This window comes from Myiozetetes cayanensis, unplaced genomic scaffold (genome assembly GCF_022539395.1).
Source record: "Myiozetetes cayanensis isolate MyiCay16 unplaced genomic scaffold, myiCay2020 scf20-37, whole genome shotgun sequence".
Lineage (NCBI taxonomy): Eukaryota > Metazoa > Chordata > Aves > Passeriformes > Tyrannidae > Myiozetetes > Myiozetetes cayanensis.
Genome location: NW_026087412.1, coordinates 7,223,397 through 7,235,488, shown reverse-complemented (window position 1 = coordinate 7,235,488; position 12,092 = coordinate 7,223,397). Strand labels below are relative to the sequence as shown.

The window sequence follows — 12,092 nt, the reverse complement described above, 5'->3', positions numbered from 1 at the left end:
GCAGTTTCTTTTGAGTTCTGTGAGTCCAGCTGCCTCTGAGGATCGGGCCCTGGGGACTTGATTGTGAGGGTTTTGCTAGCTTGAGACATTTTCATCAGGAGCACTAAACAAATGCTATTTTTTTTAACATATCTTGTTTTAAAAAACTGTTTAAAGTGGATGATTTCTGGCAGTTGGGATATAAGCTTTAGAACAACAAGCAGCAGCAGAAATAGCGCCGAACTGGCAGCTGTGTGTCTTGCAGTGCTTGGGCTGTAAGTGTGAGAGAGCAGAGAAACCTCAGCTTTTATATCATCTGGTAAGTAAAGCAAGAACTGATTTATATTGCTTTTGAAGTCCAAAAAAGTTGTGTGTTGGCGTTTTTATAATTACTGGTGATCTTATGCCAGGTGGGATGCCGTGAATGTGTCATTTTAGGTTTACCTTGGGCTGGCTTTGCCTGATGGTTGATGATTTCTCTTGCCAATTTATGTGCCTTTTATTCTCGGTCATCTTTGTGGAGTAGTGAGTATTCTGTAGGATGTGGTGAGGGGGTTGATTTGGTGGGGTTTTTCAACAGTAATTTGGACTCAGTGTTGTTCTCGTTTCAGGATGTGCTGTTGAATTTTTGCACATAGTACAATGAGATTTGTCTGTTGGGAAAATGAGCTATGTATGCTCTGGAGTGAATCCATCAATTTATCTTCTGTTCGTCTTGTACTCATCTGGTAGTGGGAAAATGTTTTTTAATGTGTAATGAATTTAGCTTAAAGTAGCAGATATGTGTTAAGACAAACTTCTTAAAAGGTACTTAAGTGCATTAATCCCACTGGTTAAAAATCACCCAAGGGACTGCATTTCATGTCTCTCATCTCTTAGTCCTGTCACTTAGAATTTCAGTTTGTAATAGCTTTGAGAAGTTTTGGGACAGGAGGCACAATGTAAATAATAGGTTTTTGTTTTATTCTTTCCTATGATCTACTTCGTTCACTTTATTTAAACAAGTATTGTTACCCTTGAGATGGGGAATTAAAACATGAGCATTAACGGGAAAAAGCTTTCTATGAGTAAGCCTAAATTCAGCAGGGTGGAAAACCTGCTTAGTCCTGTTGAATAAACAGAATATCTCTGAGGGCACTGTACCTACACCCGAATTTCTAAAGCCAGAGTTCCTTGTGAGGGAAGGAGAGCAGTGCAGCTCAATGAGTCAGGAAAGGGGCTTCCTTCTCCTTTCAGCCTTGAGAGAGCATTTGTGTGCAGTTTGTACCTGCTCACAGCCCAAGAAACTCGAGTCCAGTCATTCATTAAATTCCCTGAAATGCTTAAGATGTCATCTAAGGGGACAAGTGTTGCAATTCCAGCGTCCAAATTCATTACTCCCAGGTTTGGAAGTCCTGCCTTGTCCCTCTGCTGTTCCTGTCCTGCTGTGGGAGACAAGTGTGCAGGTTGCATTTGGTGGTCTCACTAACGTGTGGTGTTTTGCCCTGCAGAGTAACTGAACCGTGTGTTCTGTCAGGGTGGCGCTGGATGTGTCGCATCGCAGGAGGAAGATGCTGTGCAAGGGTGTGATTAAGCCAGAAACTTCCAACGCGAAGTTAGAACGACCTGGTCTCCCGACACCGCAGCCCCCTTTTGCTGGGCGGGCCCAGGTCCGTTCCCGTTCGTCTCTGAGGAGCCCCCTGCCCGTGCTTGGGCTGGGGAGATGGGGGGAGTGGGGCAGCACCAGCCCAGCCTGGGTATCCCCACGCAGCTCCTTGAGGTCTCTTCATCTCGGGAGGGGGAACATCCTCCCCTGCCTGCCGGGGGAGTCCCTGGCCCTCTGAGCCCCCCTCAGAGGAGGTGTTTGCCCTCCCCTCTGGCTGCTGGGCAGACACCGGGGCGGTGCTGGCCCCTGTCCCTGTCCCTGCCCCTGCCCAGGGTCCCTGCCCGGAGCCGCCCAGCTCTCGGCTCTGCGGGTGCCGGGAAGGAGGCGCGCACGGCAGAGGCAGGTAAAGTGCTCCGGGGTCCCGGCTCTCCCCGAGAACCCACAGTCTCCTTCTCTTCTGCCCTCCCCTCTCTCCCTTTCCAGCCCGGACCCCTCGCGGGTTCCCTCGCTGCGTATGGGGCTTTTTGTCAGAGATGCTGCGAGCCCGGGTGCAGGGGTGGGCACTGCCAGTGCGAGGGCTTATCAACAAGATTTGTGATTATGAGGTCAGCTTTCTGGTTATCCCGCTTCAGATAAGGCAGCAACTGCATCGGAGAGGGTGATAAAATGTCTAGGATTTCTGTACATGGAAGAGCGGCTGTTGAGGGAGCAAGAGGAGAAGGCGGTCTGGGAGCTCCTTAAGGGTGACTTGTCAGAGATCTGATCACAGCATAAGCAAGGAACAGTCTCTGGGGAAATGCTGGATAGGATCTGCAAGAGATGCCCACGGACTGATTTGGGATCGTCTGAAAGCTGCAGTGAACCGAAAACAGACTTAGTTTCACTGACAAAAGGAACTATTTCCCACAGGTTGTCTTGCCAAGCAGGGCTGTTTCACAGCAGACTTTTTCTGCACCTGCTGATTGTCTGCCTGAATTAGGGTGAAAAAGCACTTCCCTTAGTATTTTATCTCCTTGTATATATTGAGTTAGCATGCTTTAATTAAAGTGCACTCCCTGATCAAGTTGAATGAATTGGAATAAGAAAAATCAGGACTGACATTGGAAGCATGATTTAAACTATGCAGAGTAATCAAACCTTGCTGCAAAATTAATAGGGCAAAGGCAGAAACAAACACAAGTAAGTTCATTGTCTAGGAAACCAGATATATCTGAATGAGAGACATGTACTGTGGTGCTCCCAAAAGAATAGCTGAAAAGGGTTTCAGTGTGTGTAAAAACAAGACAGAGGCGATAGTTCTTAAAGTCTAATGTTTAAATTTTTCATCATCTGTCAGTTTGAGTCACTTCTGTTGCAAGACTGGAGTTAAGTATTTGCAATAGACTGAAGTATTGCTGGAGGCTGTTGAAAGAGGTTTTCATAAAAGAGTACCTTGATACATGAGATTAAACAATCCAAGAAAGGAGTTCGTATTTATCAAATGTTCAGATCTGTAACTCAAGCTGTGGCAGAGAACTTTGAAAAAAAATGAAAAAAGGAGAGCAAGAATGGATCCAAACCCAGCAACAAAAGGAAATGCAGAAATTCGGTGTGTTGCAGATAAACCTTTGAAATGAGGGAAAGGGAGAGAAAACCGAACAAAGTCATCTCAGGGTCAGAGCCAAGTTGGCCAGCGGGGCCCTGTTTGTCATTTGTTAAAGTCAGTGACGAATCCCAGCGTCGGGGCTGCGATCTGTGGAGTTGAGCATCATCCGATATCGGATTAATCAATGGTTTTACCTGTGGGGGTGGTGACTCAGGGCTGAGCAGAGGGCCAGGCTGAGGGGGCAGAGGCAGAAGATCCTCTCTGCAGTAGCTCAGTGCAGTGTGGACCAAAGCAGCTCATGGGCACAGGGGCTGTGAGCGAGACCTGCTCAGCCTCAGCTTCCTTCCCACCCCGCAGCATTCCTGCAGTGTGGATCCTCGTCCTGACCCAAAGCAACACATTCATTTTGTTCTGGACAACTGGGAGTCTGTCAGTCTTCTCTGCTGAGAACCAGTGACACCCCAGTGAGAAGCCCTGGGTATCCCCTTACTGCCCTTCCAGCTGGTTTGTCCTTCAGAGATCTTTCTGCCACACAGCCCAGGGCAGCAGGGATGGCAAGGGATGACTTAGTAAATAAATGGTGCTACCAGCAAGAAAATTAAGCAAGCCACTTAGTAAAAGGGAAATAAATCTGGCTGCACACGCACACTTGGCATGTGTTTGCATAAAAAATATCTCTATCCTGGAAAAAGATCTAAATTAAAAACTTGGGAGCAAACATTTTTAGGTCGTTCTGATCTCTATCTGCGCTCCACAGCATAGGCTGTCTCTGATTTATAGCAGTGAAAGTTTGGGGTGAATATTGCCTTTTGACTCTCTCCTTTCTATTTTCCTTTTCAATCCAAATGTCTCTTGATTCTAATAAACACCAGAAGAAATGTCCAGGCTTTTGAAGATCTGTTTCTTGTTGATATCAGTGAATCATGCTGAGATTGCTCACAGTCAGAGCTCTGAAGGTAAGACCAGAACTCCTGTCTGAGGAGTGTGGATGGAAAAAGCTGTGTAATAAATTAGGTGCAGCACTGTTTAGTAACCAGGACCAAAGTCTCTGCTCTCTTGAATTCAAATTCATGGAGCTACACCAGCAAAGAATTTCACCAAGGCTGATTCTCATTTAATAGCCTTTTATTTTCACTGTTTTTCTGTAAATTAATTTAATCCAAACTGCATTAAGTGCTTGTAAATAAATTATGTATGTATATATAGTTTTGATCACTGCATACAATATATGTATTTTTGTGTAACACGAATGATAAAACGTTAAATTAACTTCTAGTAATGGGATAATCTTTTACAGATTTGCCTCCATTATTACACAAAGCTCTGGTTAGTATTTTTATTTGATCTTTCTTCTAACATTTTATATTATAATCTAATAATAATAATTTATTACCTATATTTGCAATTTTTTCCATAGGAGGAAGTAATAACTGGGAAATATCTGAATGGTAATGTACAAAGTCGTTGCCACTTACACTTCTAAAATGAATTAAGCCTCAGTATCTCACCAGAACTTTTTATGTTCCGTTTTTCATGTGCAGCCCTCCTTGATATACTTAATTTTCAAAGGTAATGTATTACTCTCACCAGCTTGATTTTTCAATATTATCTTGCACTTCTGATATGATCTGTTTCATTTCCACAGAAACTGGGATATTATGGGTGGAATGAAATTGGCACATATGATGACTTTGATTTAGGAGTATTTCCTCTTGACATGGAAAAAGCTGTTTTTCACACAAAAAAAACCCAACAACCCCCTCCCCAACATGCATAGAATGAGGCTGAGGGTAAATACCCGCTGCAGCTTTCAAAGTTGTGATAATTCACTGTGTTCATACGTGTCAGAATGGCTGCTTAAGGAAATCAGGTGCAGTTCCAGCTTTCTGTCCACCTCCCCCTTTCAGTCCCAATCCCCCCCATCCTCCAGCTCTTGGTGACTTCTGAATTATTTGCTAATTTTGTCTGAATTGGAAAGAGCTGTATAAGCCTCAAAGGCCATTCCACTCCTCTGTATTTTGTGGAAATCAGTAGCTGTGGGAAGGAGACCCTGAAAGGAATGACTGCTGAGGGAAAGGCAGCAGACCAGGAAGCACCTCCTGGAGATGGCACTAATGGCAACACCCCGGAAAACTGAGATTATTGAGATTATTGTGGGTGGTTGTGGAATTAGGTGAAAAAAACTTAACTAATTCATTCCATTCTTCATCGAACCAGGTATTTTCGTTGCATTAAATAGATCAGCTGTTACTCTGGTTAGGGCAAAAAGCTGAATACTTGTGTCATTATGGTGTTAGTAGCACTGCTTGTTTTATTTTTTTTACTCTTGTAATCTTCTATTTTACCTGTTATATTATTTTACTGGCATTTTTGGTCCTGTTTTCTGTTACAGTTCTAATGTCTGGACAGCAGATATGCTTACAAAAGTCATGGCATATTTTCATGCCCAGGAAGTTGTGTTTACTCTTAGCAGCCTCCAGGTTGGTGACATTTAAAATGCATGAAAATTTTTATCTTAAAAAAAGAATTTAAAAAGCAACCTATCCCTGTAGCCAAAACTAGGCAGTCAATAATAGAGGTAGCTAACACATCTAAAGTCTAGCAGCTAAATGAGAGTAGGTTTTTTGGTTATCTTTTTCCCCTAAGTTGGCAGGAGTTTGCAAGGCAGAAAAAACAGTGACAATCTTTTTGCTTTTCCTCTGTCTGTCTTTTCCTCTGTTTGTTGGTGGCAGTGCAAGTTAAGCGAAGGCAGCAACGAACTGCAACGCAAATTCCAAACCAATTCTGAAATAATTCTGTCAGGAATTGGAAGGGATTTGACTCCAGTCTGCTGCTAATGAGCCTTACAGTGCTTTCTCTTCCAGTGTTGTGATTCCCCTTGGATTTTTCACAACAGACATGAGATTGTGAGCTGGTAATGCAGGTTGATGGGAGAGAGAATTTTTTTGGCTTAAGACCTGCTACAGACTTTTCCTCCCATCAAATTGCACATTTCCTTCCCTTTTTTAAGTAATAATAATATGCACACAGTACCTGTTTTTTGTTTTTTGTTTTTTGTGGGTTTTTTAGCTCTTTAAAACTTTCATTTTCACAACTCTGCTGTACGAGGCAGAGAAGTTTTATTCATCTTGTTTTATGAGAAACTGAGGCATCTTTGTTAAAAGGCTCCTTGGAGAGGATTTGAAAATAAGTGTCTTTCAGAGTACATTTAGATTACCTTTATTTCCAGTTTGTGTGGAGAATAGTTATTCTGGTCACTGGTAACACAGACAGCCCAGGAGCCAAGCACTTATTTCTCCTTGAGCACAGGATTTTCAGGGAGTAGAAGGTGCCCCTAGAACAACACTATGAGTTCCATGTATATTATACTTATTTTTCTGTGCTTCAGATGTCCATACAAAGTTACCTGAAGAACCTTTTATACCAGCCTAGGCAACTACTGTCTGAATTTCAACAACTTGATCAGCAGCAGTTCCAAACTGCAATGAAGTATCTCTTCAACAGCAGGAAGGAGCACCTTGTAAGTCCCTTTGCAGTTGTGACAAGGAAAAGCTGCAGTCAGTGGTTTGGATAAATGGGAGAGGGACAGACTGGGGGACTCACAGGGCACACTGTGCAGTTCCTTACCTGGCTCACATTAGATTCCAGGAACCCCTCTCCTTAGGTTAGACTTACTTCATTTAATTCTTATTGTCTAAAAGTCTGCTGCCAAGGGCAAGTCATCCTTTGGGTTTTCACTGTCATCAGTAGAGAGAAACAAATCTCCAGAGAATGATTCACCTTCCTGCTCTCATATCTAGGGTAGGTATGACCAGTTATTCTCAGGGAGTGTGTTCTCCTTAAAAGTGACTGGAAAGAGAGCCAAGATGACTAAAGAAGGTGAAATTAGTAATTTTGGTAATTAGTTATAGGAACATGAGAGCAAACTGTTGGAGAATTTGGAGGGGAGGCAGCATGACATGATTTGCTGGTTTCTGGTGTGTTCCTGTGTGACCCATCTGAAAAGCCTCGCTCAGAGGCAGTGGGTGCCTCCCAGGGAGCACTGTCCCTGCACAGGGGATCTCCAGTGCAGGTGGAATCACAGCCTGAGGTGTGAGAGCACTTGGATCTTCCCTGCTGCCCCTGGAAGGGCCTCCAGCGTGGGCATCACTGTGGGGTGGAGATGGACCTGGGAGAAAGGGAAAGCTCCTCCTCAGACACCCAGGGTGACTGCCCAGAGCAAACACTGCATAATCCACTGTTCAAACAACAGAGGGGCAGCTCCTGCTGCCAAAGCACCCGGATCAGGTGTGCACTGAGCACCAGGAGCCAGGGCAGCAGAGCGTGAGCCCTGTCAATAAACTGTAAATCGCCAGGACTGGCAGCTCTGAACAGGCTGTCCTGGACATGTCGACTTGTGGGATGGCACCTGTGGCCAGGGAATGCCCAGGACACTGTTTGATACTGTTTGACAAGTTTGATACTGCCCCATCTTCTGGAAGGGATGTTTGCAGTAACAGCTGCAAGAGATACTGCATGGAAAAGGTCTGTTCTGGAGATGTCTGTGCATTAAATTATGTAAGAAATAATACCTATTCAATTCCAATATCCCTTCATTTTCCAAGTAACTAACTCTTTTATAGGAGCACACACTATGATTTCAGCCATTTTGGTTAATTTTCTGGTTTTCATCTTGATTTTGTAAAAAAAACCCTCAAGCTGGTCTCTGCCCAATGCCAGAAAGGAATTATCTGAAGTAATGCAAACAGAGTATTTTTGCAGGAATTTTTCATGAGAACAGCACCATATTCTTTGTAGAATGCTCTCTGTCAGGCCTCAAAATGAACAAGGCATTGAATTAATCAAAGAGATGTTCTTATAACCCTTTGTTGCTTGCAGGAGACGGGAGATATTATCCTTGATTGGGACGAGACTAGAGAGAGAATTTTTCAAAGCCCAGGAGTAAACAGGACCTTGTTCCTTGTCACACTGGATAAATGTTTCCTGGCTCTGAGTGCTTTGGACTGTGTGGATATCCTGGGCCAGGTTTTGCACGTGTCAGCAGTGAACTATCTCCAACCTGATGTCATTGGGAGCCTCCCAAACGTTCTGCTGGAGGATGCCTTCAGAAACCTGTAAGCCCTTTGTTTTTCAGACTCTGTCATATTTGCTGGTCTCAGTCTGTTTTCCACATACAGCTTTCTGCTTATGTGTCACTGTTTATAAAGTAATTTTTCCACGTGTTTGTTTTTTTTAAATAAAGAGTTAACTCATTAGTGAACTAACATGCCCTTGTATCACTTAGATCATCATTATTCAAGGACCTCTATGACAAAACCTCAGCAAATACTCAGAGAGCTCTGTATGGCTGGATGAAGCAGATTCTACAAAAATCCTATAACAGGAGTGGTATGTTATGTGCAAAGTATTTTCTCCTTGCTTATCATAAAAAGATCAGCAAAGGCCTATCCATTGTGTTGAATTGTTTCCCAAATTTAGCACAGGTCTGTTTAAGAGCAGCTGTCTGGAGAATACCTTTTCTCCAGAATACAGTAAATTTAATATGTTTGTTAGTCATGACAAATAGTTCTCCAAAGGTGCTTGTTCTTATAGAATAGAATCCTACAATTGTTAAGGTTGGAAAGGACCTCTAAGATCATTGAGTCCGGCCAATGGACTCTTCATCTCTTCTGCACAGAGCTGTACTCTTCCAATACTCTGATTTTTTCTCTCTGTACTTTTTCTAAGACTGAAATAGGATACAGTGGTCAGGTGCTCTGCCAAGGTGGATTGTTCACCTCTGAACACCTATTCAGACTGGAAAAATAGCTCTGGCTCAGGATACATTAGCCAGTGCACTGCTAAAAAACAAAAGAAATGCAGGATGTTGTGAAAGCACACGGCACTGACTCGGTCAGAAAAGGGGCTGGATCAAAACACAGTTATTAATTCTGATTGTGTGCATTTTACCCCATCTGTTTGCCTGGTTAATGTGCCTCGAGCAGCTGTGCCACAGCTGTGCCAGTGCAGGACAGGCTTCACGAGGGGGCTCTGCAGCAGCGCTGACCCGTCAGAGCCGCTGCCTGGCTTTCACTGAACATCCCAGCAGAGCTGTCCTGTGAGCATTTTAGACTTCTGGATGTGTGTGTTCTTCCTCTTTCCCTGAAAATCAAGGCCAAAACGCTCATTTGCTTCCGTGGAGCTAAATTTGTCCCCTGGGTCCTCAGCCGTTTCAAAATCTCAGGGTAATCCATTAAATCACAGGGAGGAAGTTCATGACACTGCTGGGTGGTGGTGTTACTGCCAGGGCACTGCTGGGGAAGCAAAGATACAGAACTTGCCTGGTGACACTCAGCAATCCTGGGAAAACTCCCCAGTGCCACCTTAGACTGTATGTGGAGCTTTGGTGAACCCTCGGGGTGTGGAAGATCACCCAGCTCCGGAGGGGCTGAGAATTAACGTGCCTTTCTTACCTCCTGGTTGCTGCTTCACCTGCCCAAAGCAGTGCAGGTGTGGGGAATCCACAGCACGGAGGGCAGGACAGCAGAAGAGTCTGATTTATTCACTTTCTATGTGGGTAGCACTGGGACCACCTGGGAAGGGGGTCGTTTTTTGGGGATCACACCTGCCATGGTCGGTACCTGTTCTGCCAAAGGCCACGGTCAGCATCCTTAAATTGTGCTTGTTTTACTTTAACTCTTCTGTCAGGTCTTTCAACCCTTGTAATATCCCTGGTAATGGGAAGTAATATCACTTTAAAAACCAGGGGCCTGACAGGTCTGCTGGGAGCATCATCTTGTCTCAGTTAAGGAGCTTAGATCTGTGTTTTCAAAAAAAAGCATTAAACGGGGTCCTTCAGCTTCTGATAGATAAAGGGTGATGTTTTTTCAGATACTGAAAACTCTTCAAAGTGCCCTGATGATTTTATTCTAACAGAGTCGTGGATATCAGCACTGCCAAGGAATTTGTTCAGAGCTATCACACGCTGAGCCATCCAAATTATGATACCTTGGAGAAAACAGTCTGTGGCTCAGAGGCCATAAATACTTTTTTTTTCTCAGGGATATTTGGATCTTGACTTCATTTTCAATCCTTGGGAGAATGTTACTAAATGAATGCCATTTTTTTAAACTGTTATGCACTGTTCTGTATTTTTTGCCAACCTATTTCCATAGAGGTATTTGAACCATTTTTCATTTTCTCTGTTATTGCTATTGCATATTGCTGAAATAAGTGGCATCATCAATAATATTATATGATATATATAAAGTGTTACAAAGTATTGTGCCTTCCTGATGTTCTTAAATAATATAATTGATTAGGGAAACTGAATTTAAAAAATACTGCTCCATATTTAAAATTACTGCTTAAATTTTTCCTGTCCCACACTTTATCCATTTTCTATTTCAACAACATAAAACATTAATGTTTTCATACAAGAAAATTTGAGACATTTGAAATACTATTTCATTTTCATCAAAAAATATATGGGCTCATAAAAATGTGGTGCTAAAATGTAGCCAATGGAGGGAACCTGACCCTCTCTGCTTTTAGGACTTTTCTGATTTGCAGTTATTTTTTTGATTGTTTACCAGTAACAATACATTGGGTACAAGATCTTTGAAAAGCAATAACTTTCTTGACATTGTAGTGAGCATTTGTTTGTACAAAACAGACTTCAATGAATCAACTTCTTGGGTCAGTGCAGAAAGCTTATGGATTTTGGGAAGATACATGGTCCACCTCCCATTAGAAGAAATTCTGAAAATTAGTCTCAATGAAGTAAGTAACAAAGTGTGGTTGGATGTGTCTTTACAAAATGATGTCAACTACAAACAATATGAACACAAATGCAAACTAAAACATGAAAAATCTTTATGTATTTTAATTAAAGGGAAAATATAAATGAATTATTTGCAAATATTCTTTTATATCTGGAATTTTAAAGTGCCTATAGTTAACATAGAATTATTTATCTATATCAGTATTCTGTGGCCTCTGCTGAAAGGGCCCAGTGATAGAAGCCCTGAAATTATTTGGCAGTTTGGCAGAGAATCGCTGGAATAGCTCACTCAGCTTTGTCTTCAAAAACACCATGTCCTCCAAATTCTTCCTTTCTCTACAACACGAGTGGGGTCAATTAATTTAGTGTGTCAAGCATAGATGTTGTTGGATGCAATTGTTTCCCAATGCTGCTGCGTGGTTCTGTTTGTGCTGCTCAGATCAGACTGTTCATCAGCTACGACAACGCGACAAAGCAGCTGGACACGGTGTATGACATCACACCAGAGCTTGCACAGGCTTTCCTGGAGAGGATAAACTCGTCAGGATTTGATATGAGGAACACTTCAACTATCTACAGGCAAGACTGCTTTTCTTCTTTTTTTATGGATGGAACAAATAAGTAAGGAGAAAAGAGAGAAGCAATAAGCAGTATGGCATAGCTTTTCCCTTCCAGCAGGAAAACCTAGGCTGGAATCCAGCCCTGTTTAGCAACAGTGAAGAATTGCTACTTTATGATTTTTTGGAGGTTTGCCTAATTAGCTAATGCTTTGTGTCCTGCTGCACAGTGAGGAGGTGCCTGTAGTATCAGTAGGAAGACACAGCAGTGTCTTTGGGACCCGTCATGTCATACAGGGCAGCAGTAAAATAAACTGGGACAGAGGGACATGGGTTGTCTTGGCTGTTTGGATCACAGAAAGTGTTGTTGTTCTGTGGAAATCGTGTTCCAGTTAGGATTGAAGGAGGAAATCTTAGCCCATGCCCGCCAGGACTGTGGGTGGTTTTTAACTGAGGTGGTTGCCACCAGAGAGGTCACCAAGTGAGGAGCTGTGAAGCCTGCCCTGCTGTCCTCTTTGTCCTGCAGGGCAGACATGAGCCGTGCCCAAATGTGTGTGACTGTTGGGTGTGTAAGCAGGAAACTGCATTTTCAGGCCTGTCAAACCAGCACTGAACTGAGTTTAA

At 43.1% G+C, this 12,092-nt stretch overlaps 1 protein-coding gene across 1 annotated transcript in view; it reads left to right on the top strand.

Annotated features, from left to right (window-relative positions):
* Window positions 1-4,026: 4,026 nt before the first annotated feature.
* OTOA (otoancorin) overlaps window positions 4,027-12,092 on the top strand; it is a 33,318-nt gene continuing 25,252 nt past the window's right edge. The window contains exons 1-10 of the mRNA XM_050317198.1: window positions 4,027-4,105; window positions 4,447-4,475; window positions 4,567-4,597; window positions 4,691-4,718; window positions 5,542-5,629; window positions 6,538-6,669; window positions 8,028-8,263; window positions 8,434-8,537; window positions 10,804-10,910; window positions 11,351-11,490. Coding sequence (XP_050173155.1) covers window positions 4,027-4,105; window positions 4,447-4,475; window positions 4,567-4,597; window positions 4,691-4,718; window positions 5,542-5,629; window positions 6,538-6,669; window positions 8,028-8,263; window positions 8,434-8,537; window positions 10,804-10,910; window positions 11,351-11,490 — 974 coding nt within the window. The remainder of the gene's footprint in view (window positions 4,106-4,446; window positions 4,476-4,566; window positions 4,598-4,690; window positions 4,719-5,541; window positions 5,630-6,537; window positions 6,670-8,027; window positions 8,264-8,433; window positions 8,538-10,803; window positions 10,911-11,350; window positions 11,491-12,092) is intronic.